This window comes from Petromyzon marinus, chromosome 33 (genome assembly GCF_048934315.1).
Source record: "Petromyzon marinus isolate PM22_M1 ecotype Great Lakes invasive population chromosome 33, UKy_Petmar_22M1.pri1.0, whole genome shotgun sequence".
Classification (NCBI taxonomy): domain Eukaryota; kingdom Metazoa; phylum Chordata; class Hyperoartia; order Petromyzontiformes; family Petromyzontidae; genus Petromyzon; species Petromyzon marinus.
Window position 1 is genome coordinate 7458723 of NC_133699.1, and position 18361 is coordinate 7477083.

The window sequence follows — 18361 nt, forward strand, 5'->3', positions numbered from 1 at the left end:
CGAAAGAACTAAGATTAAAAATGCAGTTGTGTGGCGTCGGTGTAGTCGGGAGTCTGTGACGTCATGTGACACTTGTCATAAGGTGTCGTATTGTAACGTCACTGCAGTCCGGCGTGTGACGTCACATCCTACAGGCTCTTCGGATTTCTTGGGAAGCAGAGGTGTCTTCACTTGCCCTCTGGCGTTCTCGTGATAAAAAATTTTGGAAAGTTTCGGTGCTCTGGCACATTGGTGGCATGGCCACCATGAAGAAAGGTGTAAAGAAATTATTCAGGAAGTTTTTCAAAAAGCTATGCTGCTGTTGCCGAAGCAGTTCTGATGATGAGGACACCTATGCTGGGACCTCGCTGGGCAGTCCTGCTACGGTTCGCAAGGGCAGCCCTCTTTCGAGTCTGGTGAGCAGCCGTTCCAGTGAGAGCGTTTTTCAGAGCTGCAACACCAGTTTAACGTCAACGAGTCAGGAGGCATCAATCGTTGGACACAAGGAAAATGATCTGACTAAGGTAAGGGCAGTAAGATCTGCTGCAGAGAGGGAGATGACTCACAGCGGGTGACTGGGCACATCTAACAGAGTCTGTGCTAATAACTAGAAACATTCAATAATTCGTTTTTATTTGGAGAACGAAACATTGCAGTTAAGAGGTTCATTTGGTTTACCTATATATGGACAGGGTACGCCTGAAGCACTACAACAGAGTGTGACGCTAAAGCCGACATAAAGCAGGCTCACGTTGTTGAAAGCCTCAACAACAGATTGAGACTGAAAGTGAGGAGACATCATCATCATCTGATGGACAGAAGTCAGATTCGTTGAATCAGATTAAAAAAGATGCAGTCCTCTTTCGAGTCTTTTGAAAGCTGCAACACCAGTTTAAAGTCGTGATGCATGTTGAACATCTTTCGCACCGTACCTAGGCAAACGTGCTGATCGGAGATGCGGGGAAGGACGGTGAGGAGACATCATCATCTGATGAAAGCAATGCAGATCATCTGACTAAGGTAAGGGAGGCTGTAGGAGCAACAAAGAGGGAGGATAAATCACAGCGGGTGACTGGGTACATCTAACAGAGTCTGCTAATAACTAGAAACATTCAATAACAATTTCTTTGTTATTTGGAGAACGAAAAATATCAATTCAGAGGTTCATTTGGTTTACCTATATATATGGACAGGGTACGCCTGAAGCACTACATTAATTTAAAAGTCGTACTAACTACCTAAAAACTACGCTGAGCCAAGTGATAATCTTCCCACAGAGTATGACGCTAAAGCCGACATGAAGCAGGCTCACGGTCTTAGTTCTTTCGGTAAAGTCACGTTGAAGGGAAACAACAAAATAATAAAATATATAAAGCAATAAAAATTATCACGTTTCGACCATAACACAAACGGTCGTCCGCAGGTGTGTTGGTTTGCATGAATTTATTTAAAAACGGTAAATTTTATCCATTTATTTATTTATAAACCCGTTGGCGCCACGCGCAACGATTTGGCAGTTTATCGTTACCGCAGTCACGATAGCTTTAAATCAAAATTTCAGGCTCACGTTGTTGAAAGCTTCAACAGTTTGAGTCAGAAAGTGAGGAAAAAAACGGCAGCCCCCTTTCGAGTCTTTTGAAAGCTGCAACACCAGTTTAAAGTCGTGATGCATGTTGAACTTCTTTTGCACCGTACCTAGGCAAACGTGTTGCTCGTAGGTGCGGGGAAGGACGGTGAGGAGACATCATCATCTGAAGAAAGCAATGCAGATCATCTGACTAAGGTAAGGGAGGCTGTAGGAGCAGCAAAGAGGGAGGATAAATCACAGTAGGTGATTAGGCAAAATTCAATTATCACGTATGCTTTCGTGACCAAAATCATCCATAATACCGTTTTGTCCTTTCTTTTTTTCTTTTGGGTTAGATTACCGGCGAAACGTCGTACTCGGATTGTAAATGTTGTGGCTTGGCTCTCCAACACACCGGTGTGCTGTACTCGTAACGAATTGGCACGATCTGTTTAAGTGGTAAACCTTACAAATTGGCTGTGTCGGATTGTGGCCGGTTTAACGAAACATTTATATATTTACACGATCTAACAAGAAGAAAACCTGTAGTATAGATCAGTATTGATAAAATTAAGGTAAAAAATTAAAGTTTACGTTGCAAAACTTGCAAAGAAGACCAGTCCACACGTAAAGGTGCAGCCTTGAAATTGTTTGATCATCCGATTGCTCGCGGTTGGGTTTGCACGAGAGGAAACTCACCTTCTACACCCACCAAACATCTTGGAAAATGTGGGAGCACCCACACCTGACCCCACAACACACATGGCTTGTCCATCGACTACCTGTGGTGTCCCTATTTATACTGCTGGGTGAATAAAGGTGGGAAGGATGTATTTCTACTGACATGCCAGGAAATTGTGGCACCAAATTCCGTACGATAACACCAGATTGCTAACCGTTGCATGAATAGCACATTAAGCCATTTGAGTATTTAAAATATGCATGATTTCCAATTTCACGCACTGCAAGAATGGGGAGGGCGTATGAAGGGATGTATACCCGTATGGGAATGTGTGTCCATATGGGTCTGTATTTGCGCTCAAGTGATATCACATGCATCTTTTTAACGTAACGTCTTCAGAATATCACTAAGGAGAATTTAGACAGAGTATGTTTTTGTCCAACTTCTTTGGAAACAAAGATAGATCCTGGTATCTAAAAGCAGAGTCTCCATTATTAGATTGGCTTGCCATGTTGTTCGAAATAAGAATCCGCACTTAGCAGTTTGAGCAATGCTGCAGTGTAGTGGCGATGCGTGTCTGTGACTTAAGGCTGCTTTTACTGCTGCCGTAGCAGGAGGCCAAGAGTATTCAACAGGCAGAAGCGGACACCATCTCCAGCATCGTCGTCAAGGATGAGGCATCCACATCACCCCCGGCGGTGTCAGCAGCAGATGACAAGGGGCTGGAGATCCAACACAGCACCGTTCCATCCGCCGTGTCTTTCGTGACCAAGTCCAGCACGACTGGGCTGCACAAACCTAATGCGGGAGGTAAGTGTTTGCTGGCGTGACCCCGTCCCTCCGATTAGTATGGATGGCGACGCACGGTGTGAAAGAAGTTCAACGTGCACACATACGTACACTTTGATATCTCGTCACGCTGCTGTGGTTGTCTAGCCATTGCTGTCGATGTAAAACTTACAGGCTGAAGATGCTCTTCAGGCAATTCTGATTACTAGTGCTGAACACTTCAAAAACATTTAATACATTTGCATCTCGCCAGCTGGTGAAGAGGATTGTGTCTACCTAACAGCACCACAAAAAAAATGCCAGCACGGGTACAGGCTAAGACACCCAATTTGTAAACCATTCCCTTCAGTAGTGCTGTGAGTTATAATAAAAGTGCTGTGAACGTTAATGATGTGTTTCCATCATGTCATGTGTGCAGATGAGGACAGCATTCCATCTTTAGAATTCACAACACCTGCGACAGACAACTTAGTTCTCAAGTGGCAGGAGGATCTACATGAGGGTGCTGGGCTCAACAACCTCGGGAATACGTGTTTCGTGAATGCCAGCCTGCAGGGCCTCACGTACACGGCGCCGCTGGCAAACTTTTTGCTTTACAGCGATCACTCATGGACCTGTGAGTTCTCCCAAGATATTTTGCATTCGAGACGAGCTACAATCGAGTGTTGTGTAGATTACCTGGCTGTGCGCGGCTGGGCAATTTGTGCGATTGGTTTGTATTTTCACTGTGTGTCACCCCTGCCCCTCTTCACAGGCAAACAAACTGAGTTTTGCATGATGTGTCTGTTGGAGAAACACGTCTTCAACACCTTCATGAATCGGGGCATGGCCATCGATCCCATCGACATAGTTCTCAATTTCAAAAGTAAGTTCCAGCACAATTCCCAAGTGTCTTTGACGTTGAAACATCAGTCATCTCAAGATCTCCTGAAAGGGCAGTTTGAATCAGTTTTTGTATACAATATCGAACAGAAAATTACTCGTTTTGGTCAGCACTGATTTTACAACTCCAATGCATCGGATGTTCTTCCGGTCCTGCATTACTCTCTTGATGCTCGTTCTAAACACTGCCAGCCATACCCAGTTCTGTGATTAACCCACAAATCTTCCAATTTAGTTGATGAGGGACTTCATAAGCTATATACTGTGCCAGCAACTGTGTGACCACATCATCTGTGACCTCTGTCCATTTCCACACAGACATCGGCGAGGACCTGTGTTTTGGCAGGCAGGAAGATGCGCATGTCTTTCTGAGTTACGTGATAGATACGCTGCACCAATCCTGCCTCTTCAACCAAAGCCAGTAAGTACTGCATGCCCCAGCAAACTCCATAAATAGTTGCACAATACCAGCACATGGATGCCTGGATTGTTCAGAAAAAAATATGTTCTCAGGATAACCAGGCTACAGTCTACATTATTGACTGCCAATACGCTCACCAAGCTTAAAAACCAGGCTACAGTCTACATTATAGACTGCCAGTACGCTCACTCCGATTAAGCACCAGTCTACATTAGTGGGTTTTTTGTTTTTTTAATTGTATATTTTATTATTCATATTTGTATTCACTTTATTTTAATTATTATTTAACAAATACACTAAATGCATGTTTCTAAATATGGAGGGAAAAATCGGTGGGCTCGTATAAAAAAATACACGCAACCACAGGGAGAGAATGCAAACTGCAAATTTACAGGCGTCAGCATTGGGATCAAACCCATGACCTGTATAGCTGGCGAGGTAGTTAAGACATTGCCACTTCAGCGAGTTAATACTAGGAGGGAAAAACATGTAACTCTCCCGAGTGTTCATCTGGTAAAGACATTGCCTCTGGAGTTGCTGTCTGTGTGTTTCATTGCGTGTTTTTCCAGGCTGAATATTGACATGGAGACCCCAACATTGATCCACCAGATCTTCAGGGGGTACCTGAAATCGAGAGGTAGGTACCTGTGCTCCTTTTGGAAACATCCACCCTTTAAGTAGTGATTTCACCCAATTTCACAATCCATACTGGGCTATGCAAGCTCTCGCATGCAACCTTATATTCTCTGTAGATGTAAAAAAAAACACGTACACAAGGACATAAGCACACATGCACAAAATATGCATTCCCTTTCCCGTTTCTCTTTCATTGTTTACAAGTTATATCATTCACTCTACTCCCATTCCTGTGGAGTTCTCTAGGTTAAAAGGGGTTGCATCAACTATACGAACATCTTTTGATTGAAAGCTTTCGTGACTGCAGGGATTCATATTCTTGGTTCTTTCGGTGAAGTCACCACGTAGAAGGGAAACTATAAAATAATAAAAATATAATACAATATACGAACATCATTAACTGGATTGTGCTAATGCTTATTTCTTTGACCACGCTGCGACGAGGCTACCCAACATGCAATCTGCCAGCAACATTTTAAACTTTAACATTGAATACAAATTAGTTTGTCATCATTCATGTGACAATTTTAGCAGACCATCCCGATCATCGACTACACAAGTGAGAAAAGATGCCGAATACGGAAATAGATTTCACATGCTTATTACGCAAGAGTTTATCAAAGGTTTCTGTACGCCAAATGTAATTTCTCATCAGGCCACGTGGTGTACAGTGCAGTATCCAACTCGTAGCCCACCCTATGTTTCTGGCTTCTGTGCTATGAATAAAGATCACTCCTGAAAATGTCACCAATTGCATATTTTTCCTTGTAAGGCAGTGCTATTGACGAATGTGTTGAGTACCTGTGATTTATGTTAGGGCACCACTGCCAACACAGTATCAACAATAAATGTATTTAGTAGCCATTGCAGCTTTCACCAAATATGTTTTTAAATAACAATTATAGTCGCATCTGGGTTGGTGGTATTTGAACATTTTCATATTAGGCAGTTAACGTGTGAATACTTTTGATTATGATTATGCAATGTGCAGCAGTAATATTGTATGTTTTCATATTATGTGTTTTCACAGTTGAGTGCACGCAGTGCTTCAGCATCTCAGACACGTTGGACTCTTGCCTTGACATCTCTCTTAATATCAACGTAAGAATTGGGAAGGCTGCAGCCTGATGTCGATTTTTTTTGTCATTCATTATATTTATGTACCACAACCAGTTGACTGCAGAGAGCCACTTAGCTCATTATTTTCTGAATTTCTATTCAAAGTAATAATTTTCCATGATTGTGCTTTCTTGGCTTTTGACAGAAATCCCTGGATCTGGTGAAGGCTTTGTATGAATTCACAAAGACCGAGAATCTTTCAGAATACAGATGTGGAATGTGAGTATGCAATCTTCCATCGTGCACCTTTAAACGTTCGTGTATATCCCCATTTATACAGTGTGTGATCAAACACGCACCTCGTCCGTAAACTAACGTTGCTATTGTCTGGCGAACAGGTGCTCACGCGTGGGGAAATCAACAAAGAGAGTGAGCCTGCACGTGGTGCCCAATGTGCTTATCGTCACCATTAAGCGATACGATGAGTTTGGGCACAAAATCGACAGGGTGAATTTTACTTCCTGCACAGAATGCAAACTGATATTCAGATATATTTTGTATTCAACGTTTTTTGTCATTTGGACGTATTGGCGGTACACCGGTGCAGCATGACACACCGGTCCTCATAAAACAGTAGAACATCAAAATGTGAACCGACACTCATCTTCCGACTGCTTTGAGATCACGATAAATTATTTTGACGCAGCCCCACAAAATTTCCTGAAATGGGTTGGGAATCGCTGGAAAATATATCATCGTGAAAAATGTGATTTTAGTTTTTTATATATACGGTGCACCAATGTACCGCCAATACGTTAATTTGCTCCCTTCTTCTGCCCCTGCTTAGCCAGCTCCCTATTTTCCTCTCTTTTAATGCTTGGCCCATCACTGTCTCCTCCCTCATCCCTTGTAGGAGTTCCTCTTCCCTGAAAAACTCGACATACGGCCGTTCATGTCCAGTCAGGTTGTGCAAGAGTCGCAACTTTATTCACTCTACTCGGTGATTGTGCACCACGGGACCACCACCAATAGCGGCCACTACTACTCATACAACAAGGTGATGTTCTGCATGATAAACAAAAAAACAAATATCCCCCATATAGCCTTACCCGACTGTTGGGGCAAGTGCTGTTCATGAGCACCTGTCAAAGCCAGAATGACACACGCGGGGGTGGGTGGCCAGCACTACACCCGGCCGCCTTTGTCCCCTGAGTGGTAATTTTTACATATTGCACCATGTGTTTATTTGAGGCTGAGTGGACCGAGGGAACGAGGCCCACGACCAGTTGAGACAATCGTCACTGGTGTTACGTCGTAAGCGGGAATTGACCTCTGGTTGCCGGGTTCGTAGTGCAATGTGCTAACCGCTACGCTACTGTTTCCCACTATGATAATACATACACACACACACGAAGCATATGAGTACACGTGTTAACTTCCATATAATATTCCACTTTCATGATCTGTCACTATGGCTGGCTTTTAAATGAGTCAGGTGCAATTGGGTAATGATCGTAATTAAGTGTACATGTATTTTTTCCTTCAGGTCAGCAATGGCAGCTGGTTCAGAATGGACGATGCTGACGTGGAGCCAGTCGCCAAGTCAGAAGTGCTTCAAGACCAGGCCTACATCCTCTTCTATATGCGGTAAGTTGTACTCATGATGTATTTTCACAAACCACAAAACCTCAAACTGGAGAATTTACCCTAAGTCAAACAGTGTTGTCTGACAGTGTTGTACGCACTCTTACTCGGCCCACAATTATATTTTGAAGGTGGTTACCACGTGAGTTATCAGCCATTTTCGGTGCAATTCATTTCTCTAGGTAGTTTCAATGACAGGCAGTTTTCTGTGGTGTCCTGTTGGCCAGTGGAATAATTGTGGTGGTGATGATGTGTGCTATGTGTAGGTCACCAGAGTAGAATGCCATCCCAGTGGACATCGAGGACTCTCAGTCTTCAAACTGGGTGGCATCAAGGACACAAAGAGAGCTCCCAAGTGCTCGGACTACACAAAGAAGGACACTCAAGGAAGAAAGAAGACGAGCCGGAGACACACTGCATACACACACGCGCACCTTAGCAGACACATTGGAGACTTAGAGATTTAGACTGATATCAGATGCTCCCTCCTTACAGGCAATCCCCGGGTTACGGAAGCGTTAGGTTCCCGAGGAAGATCCGCAACCTGAATTTTCCGTATGTCGGAAACTCAACAATTTCCCCCAAATCTAGATAAAATCCCATAGCCGGAAATAGTTGTGCCTCCCGTACTGTTTTCTTTAATTACTGTAGTTTCATCCCTATAATCCGGGGACTGCCTGTAGTTAGTTTTCAATCCTAACCCACCTAGTGAGCGATAATGGTCTAGGTTTCTCAGAAGGAAGGACATTAATAAACATCTGATATGATGGGATAACTTTTACAAACATTTGTTTAGATTATTTAGATTATTTTGCTGTAATAAATTTCTATAAGATAAACCAGTTTATTAAGCTATCATTTGTTGCCAGGTTGCTTCTGAATGAGAGGCTCATAGCTCAGTAGGCTTTACCTGGTAGGACAAAAAATAGTTTAGTATTATTTGTATATATTTGCTATACTTTTCACTGTCAAGTTTTTGTGTTACGTGTTGTATTATTCTCACCTGCCCCGACTGGACATCTGTGAAAAAGAGGTTTACAGCTCATCGGATTCCTGCTGTATAAATAAATATTCTGATAAGCGTTAACGGAAAGTTTTGTTTGTGCCAACATAGTCTACCATGTGGCTGTTTTTCTTGCACCGAAATAAATTATCTGAAGCTACATGTTGTGTGTACTCGGTGTTTGTGTAGATGTGATAGTTTTAAAGATGGTATGCTAGGATTTTAAGTCTTGCCGGTAGGTTGTCTATGTATTGGTGCCATGTCATTGCGCTTGAGCGCTTCCAACAGCACTGCCTCCATCAAATCCAGGGGATCAAGTGCAAGTGTCCTCCATGCTGACACCACCAGCATTGAAGCAATACTTCTAAAAAAACAACTCTGATGGACTGGCCACTGCTTCCGCGTACCTGAGAACTGCCTTCCCCACCAGATCCTTTTCTCCCAGCTCTCTAATGGGCAGCGGACGAGGGGAGGACAAAGGAAGCAGTTCAAGGACACCCTCAAGTCCTCCCTGAAGTACATAAACATCAGGCTTCGAGATTCGACGGAGCAGGCTGCCGCCCACCTTGGGTGGCGCTGCTGCATCCACCAGGCGACGGCCCACTGAGACCCAACGTCTTGATGCCGAATCGCTGCCAAATAACAAAGGAAAAGGAAGCTAACCCAGCATTGTGGATACATTTCAAAGCAAATTCTTAAATGTTGTTTGTATTATTGACGTACATATGAAGTCACAATTCAATGGCAATATCATATTATTAGAGTATGTTTTGTTTGCATTCTGACCACAAGCATTGTGGTTAATGCAGACATGATTCCTTGTAAAAGGTTTCAGTTTGGTGTTTTAACATCTTAACACCTGTTTTGTTGCCAGAAAAAAGGGGAAAAACCTATTGTCTTATCAATGGCAATACATACGTGTTCATTGTTGAAATGTGATAATCCGCGCGATGCGATCCATTGCATGGCATAAAACTCCAATTTATTTATTGTAATATGCTTGTGACTTTGCGTAACTTAAGAACCCATGTGCACGTGTTGGCTCCCCCACACTTGTTGCACTCCAGTCCACGGTGTTGTTGCCCACTCCAATATGATGCATAGAAATACGAGTGTATTTAGATGCCTCATAGATAAAACATTTAAAATGTTATGAAAGGCTGCATGGCAAAGTTAACAAAAAATGTTGATTCTTCAAGGTGTCCAACAAGGGGTTCATTCTAAAGATGTCCACCAAACAGGTGTTTACCTAGTCACACTTCAGTCCTACATCGCATCCACCCGAGCAGCAAATATCTGAACGTGGAGCAGAACGGCCTGGTCGATGGCAGTTTTCGTGGCTCCTGGGTTGTCCCGGATGAAATTCACGATGCCCTGCAGGCACTCAGCCTAGGGAGAGGAATACAAATGGGGTTACAGGGATGGGTTGAAGGGATGAGTACAAATGAGAGACAAGAGGAAGCGGAATGGACAAGATCAATCTGGTGTGAAGTTGCTGGGCTGCGATCATCCTATCAGGTAAGATAATAAGGCCATCAATCAGGAAGTATTTCAGAAATTACGATCAGTAATCTTAACTATTATGCACGCTTAAATTACAGGCATGCAAAGTGGACCACAAAGAAGTGTGCTCCGTAGGTGACTTCCCGGTATGCATGGACAAGCACCTTGTATTTGTCGATCTCAGCCTTGCCCGTCACGCGGTTGTACAGCTCGTACGCGACCCTGCCGGCTGTGATTGCTTGGTATGCGTCACTTGTGGTCTCCTTGCCGGACAACCAGCTCAGCAACCCCATCTGCTCTCATGTGTTGGATAGTGGTGGTAAATTTGAAGGAGAGTCAAAAGTTATTGGAGATGTTGGGCAGCTCGCCGAGATTCTGGGTTAGATTTAACATAGCTTTGATTAAACTGGATTCTCAAGTGAAGCGGGTTTATGGTTTCAGCCCTGCTACCAATGATTGCACAAACAAGCATTACATTACATTTGGTTCTGCACTTAATTTGGTTTAATTCCAACTTCATCAAAAGGAATAAAAATGTTGGTTTAACCATCATAGGACAGGTTACTCTCAGGAGTGAGAAAATGCTGCCCCTGAATGTGTGGCCTAAAGGTCACTTGAAATAATTTCAGAGGTTGCTCTGTTATATCTGCTTCTGTGAGCCATTCTCTAAAACAAATGGTTGCAATGCTTTGAGATAACCATGTATTAATCTTATAACGTGACATCATTAGCACAACTGGGATAAAAATGGGGAAAAGACCAAAAATATGAATAAAAGTAATGTTAATTAAGGACAAAGTCAGTCCCTTTAAGTAAATAATTGGCATGTAATAATGATTGATTCATTGACTTTAATAAATTAATGGGTGTGAGAATCGATTATATCTACGATTCATGAAAGTAATATGCCGTTACAAATTCCGTTACAAATTCTACATAAGTAGATTGAGGGCTGTAAATATACATTTTTACAATGAAATATGTACTGGACTATTGTGTTCCTGAAAGCCATCTTAAATATAGACATCATTGCTTATATGTGTAATGTTATTGTAAATGTGTGTATATACCAGGAGTGGGGAACCTATAGCCCGTGGGCCAAATCTCATCTACGACTTCACATCACACAATCCATGAACCCATGAGGCCTATCACGTCAAAGCGGGCCACAAATGTTATATATCCATTACTTCAAGTATCTGAGCTGCACTATTCTATTCTTGCGTATGGCAATGTTGAGGAGCTAAATGCCAACGGAGGTCTGCTACCCACGGGAGCACTTCAGGAGAGAGCTCGTGTAGTTTTGCTATCCCTCCTCCATTGAAGGAGCGAAAATGGCAGTGGTTTACTTTATGGCCCATAGTTTGTGTATCATGGCAATGACCGCACGCACTCATTCATGATAGAGATATGCTCATTGGCCAGTTGATACAGTATTTTGATGTGGTTGATGGTTACCCGAGTATCTTCGTGTCAAAGCTAGGTGTGCAAATGTATGTTTATTCTGGTCGTCTGCAATGTTCCACACTGTTTACCGGCGTTCTTGGCATGCAAGGGCCTCTTGAAGTAACATATGTGACTGTTAATGTGCAGGTTGCTCTTGAAAGACTTCAAATTCCTATTCTGCCCTCATTAAGGAAAATATTCCATCCACACCGATGGTGTGCAGCAAGGCCGTAGCCATGGAGTCAACATTGGGGGGGACCAAATCTTCCAGGGTGTCTGGGGGTCCCAACCCCAAAAAATATCTAAATTTGAAAACTAATTTCCTGCCTAAAATATTAAAAAATTCACTGACACATGGGATGGACTTTTTTATTTTTTACAATAATGTCTAATAGAGTATTGTATTACATTTCTGTTTTTTTTACTTTTTTACCATTTCTTGTTTCATTGTATGTAATGACAGAGATTAGGGATTAATAAAGTACAACCACAACCATATAAACAGGAATCTAAGCATTGATTTATATGAATACAAGTCCAGATATTGTGGCCAAGGTTTAGCAAATTGTTGTTTTTATTTACATAGCATAGCAATTTTTTATAGCAATATATTGGGGGACATTTTGAGCATATTTGAATATTGGGGATGTGCCCCCCCCAATATATATTATAATTACGGCCTTGGTGTACAGAACCAACCCAATGGCAGTGCATCAGTACCTGCTGGAGGAGCTCAGCGTTGGACAGACCCCAGGAGGCATCGAAAACCTTGTCCATTCTTCCACAGTTCTACCAGGCCCACACAGTACGTACTTTGGTTGAATACAGATGCATCTTTTCATCGACTAATATCATACAAAGGCTCACAATACATGCAGCGAATCGAGTAAACATGAAAATGTTCAATGTATGTGAAATCTAAATAGGGCAACCATATCCAAACATTACTTAGGCTTATGGAGTAAGCAGGTGTACAAATGGAGACGTACCAAAAGCAAGCAACAATAGAAACGAGATGGTAAAAACGACAGAGACTTTTATGAATGAATTTTTCGGATCACCGTGGTGGTTAGGTAAATCATTACGCTCTCAGTACATAGTGCTGGTGACGACATTCGACTAAGTCAACTCCAAATGTTTTGCACAGTTTAGTCCACAGCCCAAGGTGTCATGCCACAGGTTAAGTTTGCACTCTACAGTAAAACGTTACATTGTACACAGCCGAGTTCACAGCTTTAAAGCAGCCATACACAAGCAATTCTAACAACGTATGATGACCCGCACGTATCTCCAATTGACAACGTACAAGTTCGAGACATTATTTAACTTAAGAAAAAACAGTGGGCATGGGGGTACAACACGTCGCGAGAAGGGTTGACGGCAGGTGGTGAGGACTAAGTGAGGAAACCTACTCAAGAAGGCATCCACCAGACTGATTGATAACATCGACGACGAAGCTGAAGCTAGACGGATATTTGCATCGAATGACTATGACAGATGTTGTTGTCATGGAAGCCTTCGTTCAGTAGTCATGTCCCAGGGTCCCGCATAATGTATTCCTCAGCTTCTAATTTACCACGAGCCCTCAATTTTGAATTCCCTACACACTGATGGGTTCACGTCTCCAGGAGCTGCAGTTAAATCCACAGTCTCATGTTCTTCGGTATTGCACAAACGTAAGTTCCATACTCTTGATGGGTAACCTATGTCCATAGCCGTGGTCGTGTCTCTCAATCCCATGTGTCCACAGGCGTTCAAGTGCCACAGGTGAGTCAAACAGCCCTGATACGCTGAACCTCGTTTGCGCCGTACGTAGCCAACCGTGCTAAATCGGAGGTGTATAATGGCTATCGCTGCAGGCCTTAGCTTGCCGGGCACAGTCCAAATACAAAAGAAGAGCTACACACAGCTACACTAGCCTAGAAGCGCTTGACGACAGCAGCAGAACCCTCATACAGTACAGCAATATACAGCTGCAACTCTTTCAGACACACCGATTAAAACGGGTCCCACGGCGCCAATGCAGCCACGCAGCGACAAACAGCGCCTCGCTCGTCTAACCAGTCACTTCACTGGACATCTGTGAAAACTTGCTTTGTAGCTCATACGATCCATCCAGTATAAATATTCTGACTGTGATAATGAAGCCAATCGCTGACAAAGAGTACCTCACTTGTACGACGGCCATTCACCGATACGGCCACTCCCCTCCTACAGTACAGGTACCTCGCTGAATATGATGGCAGCGAGCTACGTAGCGCCTGATAGCTACACCTCTACATCTCCTCGTTGCCAGCTAAGCACAGCTTTCGTCAATGGTGCAGCGACAATCGTACGTCTTAACCTCTTTTGCGGCAGGCAGCTGAGGTCACAGCAGAGCGGACGGGGCAGTCTTCTTGCCGGGGCCTGGTTGGAAGGGGGATCGATCCTAACAGAATCGTTGACAGAGAAATCGATTCTCGATGACGTCTACGTCAAGGCGTTCATAATCGATTTCAGTTTTTACTTATTAAATGGAGTCGATTTGAAATATTGAAAAGTACTGTACGCGATTATTTTTGTTGTAATAATTACAGATTTTTAAATTGGCAGTCGTTATACATTCCCCTTGTTCGTTATCGATTGAGGTATTAAATGTCACTTGTTACGAATCCTAGGCCCCGTTGAATGCATATAACTGTGCGTTGAACTTAAATACCTTATTATATCTTATTACAGACCAATTAAGATCTCATTGGTCACCCCGTCCCGTTATAAATCTCAACGTTCATCCTACAAAGTCCCATCACAAGGGAGAAACACAAACAGTACATTTTGTTGACCGTATTGAAATGGCTGTACGCAGTATGGACCAGAAAACTAAATTTTTCCCCGTACAAGAATACGGCTAAACCGTGTGGGTTCACACGGATCAACTTAAATTTCGATTTGAAGCTTTCGTGACTGCAGGGATTCATATTCTTGGTTCTTTCGGTAAAGTCACCACGTAGAAGGGAAATAATAACATAATACAAATTAAACAATAAAATTCTCACGACGTTTCGATTGCAACACAAATAATAATCATCAGGTGTGATGATGATTATTATACTGGTAGGGACCTCCTGGTTACACCACCAGCCCACAGGGGATTATTGTGTCCGTCCGTCCGTCGTGCATCCAAAAATGGGAGGGGTGGGGCTGGGTGGAGAGGGGCTGGGTGGGGAGGGGATGGTCACCCCGTGGTGCCCTTATAAAACTCAACTTTTAACCTACTCACGCCGGCTTGTGCCCGCACTCACAGTCGGGCATATTTGCGGAATACACCACGTGGTGCCGCCGTTGACCCTGGCCATTGACCGAGCAACCCAACGTTCCTACCAGCTCCCTCCGCAGGAATGTGTTTATTTCCCTTCTACGTGACTTTACCGAAAGAACCAAGAATATGGATCAACTTCTTTCGCGCCGCACGTAGCCAAGCGCCCTGATCAAGAGGTGCGGAATTCCCTTCGTCCACCGTGCGAGAGACGTTGAAGGCCAAACTGGTGAACTCATCGTCTCTGTCAACCCGTACGGTTTACGACCGTATTCTTGTACACTCCCCTCAATGACAGCCTCATTGCTACCCGTTAACTCCCCTCAGTGACAGCCTCATTGCTACCCGTTAACTCCCCTCAGTGACAGCCTCATTGCTACCCGTTAACTCCCCTCAGTGACAGCCTCATTGCTACCCGTTAACTCCCCTCAGTGACAGCCTCACTGCTACCCGTTAACTCCCCTCAGTGACAGCCTCATTGCTACCCGTTAACTCCCCTCAGTGACAGCCTCATTGCTACCCGTTAACTCCCCTCAGTGACAGACTCATTGCTACCCGTTAACTCCCCTCAGTGACAGCCTCACTGCTACCCGTTAACTCCCCTCAGTGACAGCCTCATTGCTACCCGTTAACTCCCCTCAGTGACAGCCTCATTGCTACCGGTTAACTCCACCCAGTGACAGCCTCATGGCTGCCCATTAACTCCCCTCAGTGACAGCCTCACTGCTACCCGATAACTCCACCCAGTGACAGCCTCATGGCTGCCGGTTAACTCCACCCAGTGACAGCCTCATGGCTGCTCATTAACTCCACCCAGTGACAGCCTCATGTCTGCCCATTAACTCCCCCCAGTGACAGCCTCATGGCTGCTCATTAACTCCACCCAGTGACAGCCTCATGTCTGCCCATTAACTCCACTCAGTGACAGCCTCATGGCTGCCCTTTAACTCCCCCCAGTGACAGCCTCATGGCTGCCCGTTAACTCAACCCAGTGACAGCCTCATGGCTGCCCATTAACTCCACCCAGTGACAGCCTCATGGCTGCTCATTAACTCCACCCAGTGACAGCCTCATGTCTGCCCATTAACTCCACTCAGTGACAGCCTCACGGCTGCCCTTTAACTCCCCCCAGTGACAGCCTCATGGCTGCCCGTTAACTCAACCCAGTGAAAGCCTCATGGCTGCCCATTAACTCCACCCAGTGACAGCCTCATGGCTGCCCGTTAACCCCATCCAGTGACAGCCTCATGGCTGCCCATTAACTCCATCCAGTGACAGCCTCATGGCTGCCCATTAACTCCACCCAGTGACAGTCTCATGGCTGCCCATTAACTCCACCCAGTGACAGCCTCATGGCTGCCCGTTAACTCCACCCAGTGACAGCCTCATGGCTGCCCATTAACTCCACCCCGTGACAGCCTCATGGCTGCCCGTTAACTCCCCCCAGTGACAGCCTCATGGCTACCCATTAACTCCCCCCAGTGACAGCCTCATGGCTGCCCGTTAACTCCCCTCAGTGACAGCCTCATGGCTGCCCGTTAACTCCCCCCAGTGACAGCCTCATGGCTGCCCATTAACTCCACCCAGTGACAGCCTCATGGCTGCCCATTAACTCCACCCAGTGGCAGCCTCATGGCTGCCCGTTAACTCCACCCAATGACAGCCTCATTGCTACCCGTTAACTCCCCTCAGTGACAGCCTCATTGCTACCCGTTAACTCCCCTCAGTGACAGCCTCACTGCTACCGTTAACTCCCCTCAGTGACAGCCTCATTGCTACCCGTTAACTCCCCTCAGTGACAGCCTCATTGCTACCCGTTAACTCCCCTCAGTGACAGCCTCATTGCTACCGGTTAACTCCACCCAGTGACAGCCTCATGGCTGCCCATTAACTCCCCTCAGTGACAGCCTCACTGCTACCCGATAACTCCACCCAGTGACAGCCTCATGGCTGCCCAATAACTCCACCCAGTGACAGCCTCATGGCTGCTCATTAACTCCACCCAGTGACAGCCTCATGTCTGCCCATTAACTCACCCCAGTGACAGCCTCATGGCTGCTCATTAACTCCACCCAGTGACAGCCTCATGTCTGCCCATTAACTCCACTCAGTGACAGCCTCATGGCTGCCCTTTAACTCCCCCCAGTGACAGCCTCATGGCTGCCCGTTAACTCAACCCAGTGACAGCCTCATGGCTGCCCATTAACTCCACCCAGTGACAGCCTCATGGCTGCCCGTTAACCCCATCCAGTGACAGCCTCATGGCTGCCCATTAACTCCATCCAGTGACAGCCTCATGGCTGCCCATTAACTCCACCCAGTGACAGTCTCATGGCTGCCCATTAACTCCACCCAGTGACAGCCTTATGGCTGCCCGTTAACTCCACCCAGTGACAGCCTCATGGCTGCCCATTAACTCCACCCCGTGACAGCCTCATGGCTGCCCGTTAACTCCCCCCAGTGACAGCCTCATGGCTGCTCGTTAACTCCATCCAGTGACAGCCTCATGGCTGCCCATTAACTCCACCCAGTGACAGCCTCATGGCTACCCATTAACTCCCCCCAGTGACAGCCTCATGGCTGCCCGTTAACTCCCCTCAGTGACAGCCTCATAGCTGCCCATTAACTCCCCTCAGTGACAGCCTCATGGCTGCCCATTAACTCCACCCAGTGACAGCCTCATGGCTGCCCATTAACTCCCCTCAGTGACAGACTCATAGCTGCCCATTAACTCCACCCAGTGACAGCCTCATGGCTGCCCGTTAACTCCCCCCAGTGACAGCCTCATGGATGCCCATTAACTCCACCCAGTGACAGCTTCATCGCTGCCCGTTAACTCGACCCAGTGACAGCCTCATGGCTGCCCATTAACTCCCCTCAGTGACAGCCTCATGGCTGCCCATTAACTCCACCCAGTGACAGCCTCATAGCTGCCCATTATCTCCCTTCAGTGACAGCCTCATGGCTGACCATTAACTCCCCCCAGTGACAGCCTCATGGCTGCCCGTTAACTCCACCCAGTGACAGCCTCATGGCTGCCCATTAACTCCCCTCAGTGACAGCCTCATGGCTGCCCATTAACTCCATCCAGTGACAGCCACATGGCTGCCCGTTAACTCCACCCAGTGACAGCCTCATGGCTGCCCATTAACTCCCATAAGTGACAGCCTCATGGCTGCCCGTTAACGCCCCCCAGTGACAGCCTCATGGCTGCCCATTAACTCCACCCAGTGACAGCCTCATGGCTGCCCGTTAACCCCATCCAGTGACAGCCTCATGGCTGACCATTAACTCCACCCAGTGACAGCCTCATGGCTGCCCGTTAACTCCCCCCAGTGACAGCCTCATGGCTGCCCGTTAACTCCATCCAGTGACAGCCTCATGGCTGCCCAGTAACTCCACCCAGTGACAGCCTCATGGCTACCCATTAACTCCCCCCAGTGACAGCCTCATGG

The 18361-nt window shown here is 45.6% G+C and overlaps 1 protein-coding gene across 1 annotated transcript; it reads left to right on the top strand.

Moving 5' to 3' along the window:
• Window positions 1–1276: 1276 nt before the first annotated feature.
• On the top strand, window positions 1277–9269 carry LOC142929679 (ubiquitin carboxyl-terminal hydrolase 36-like). Its single transcript, XM_076071382.1, has 12 exons — window positions 1277–1285; window positions 2840–3038; window positions 3436–3633; window positions 3772–3882; window positions 4218–4320; window positions 4890–4957; window positions 5987–6057; window positions 6221–6294; window positions 6414–6522; window positions 6929–7072; window positions 7562–7662; window positions 9131–9269. The coding sequence occupies exons 1-12, from the start codon at window positions 1277–1279 to the stop codon at window positions 9267–9269; spliced, it is 1326 nt and encodes a 441-aa protein (XP_075927497.1).
• Window positions 9270–18361: the final 9092 nt, after the last annotated feature.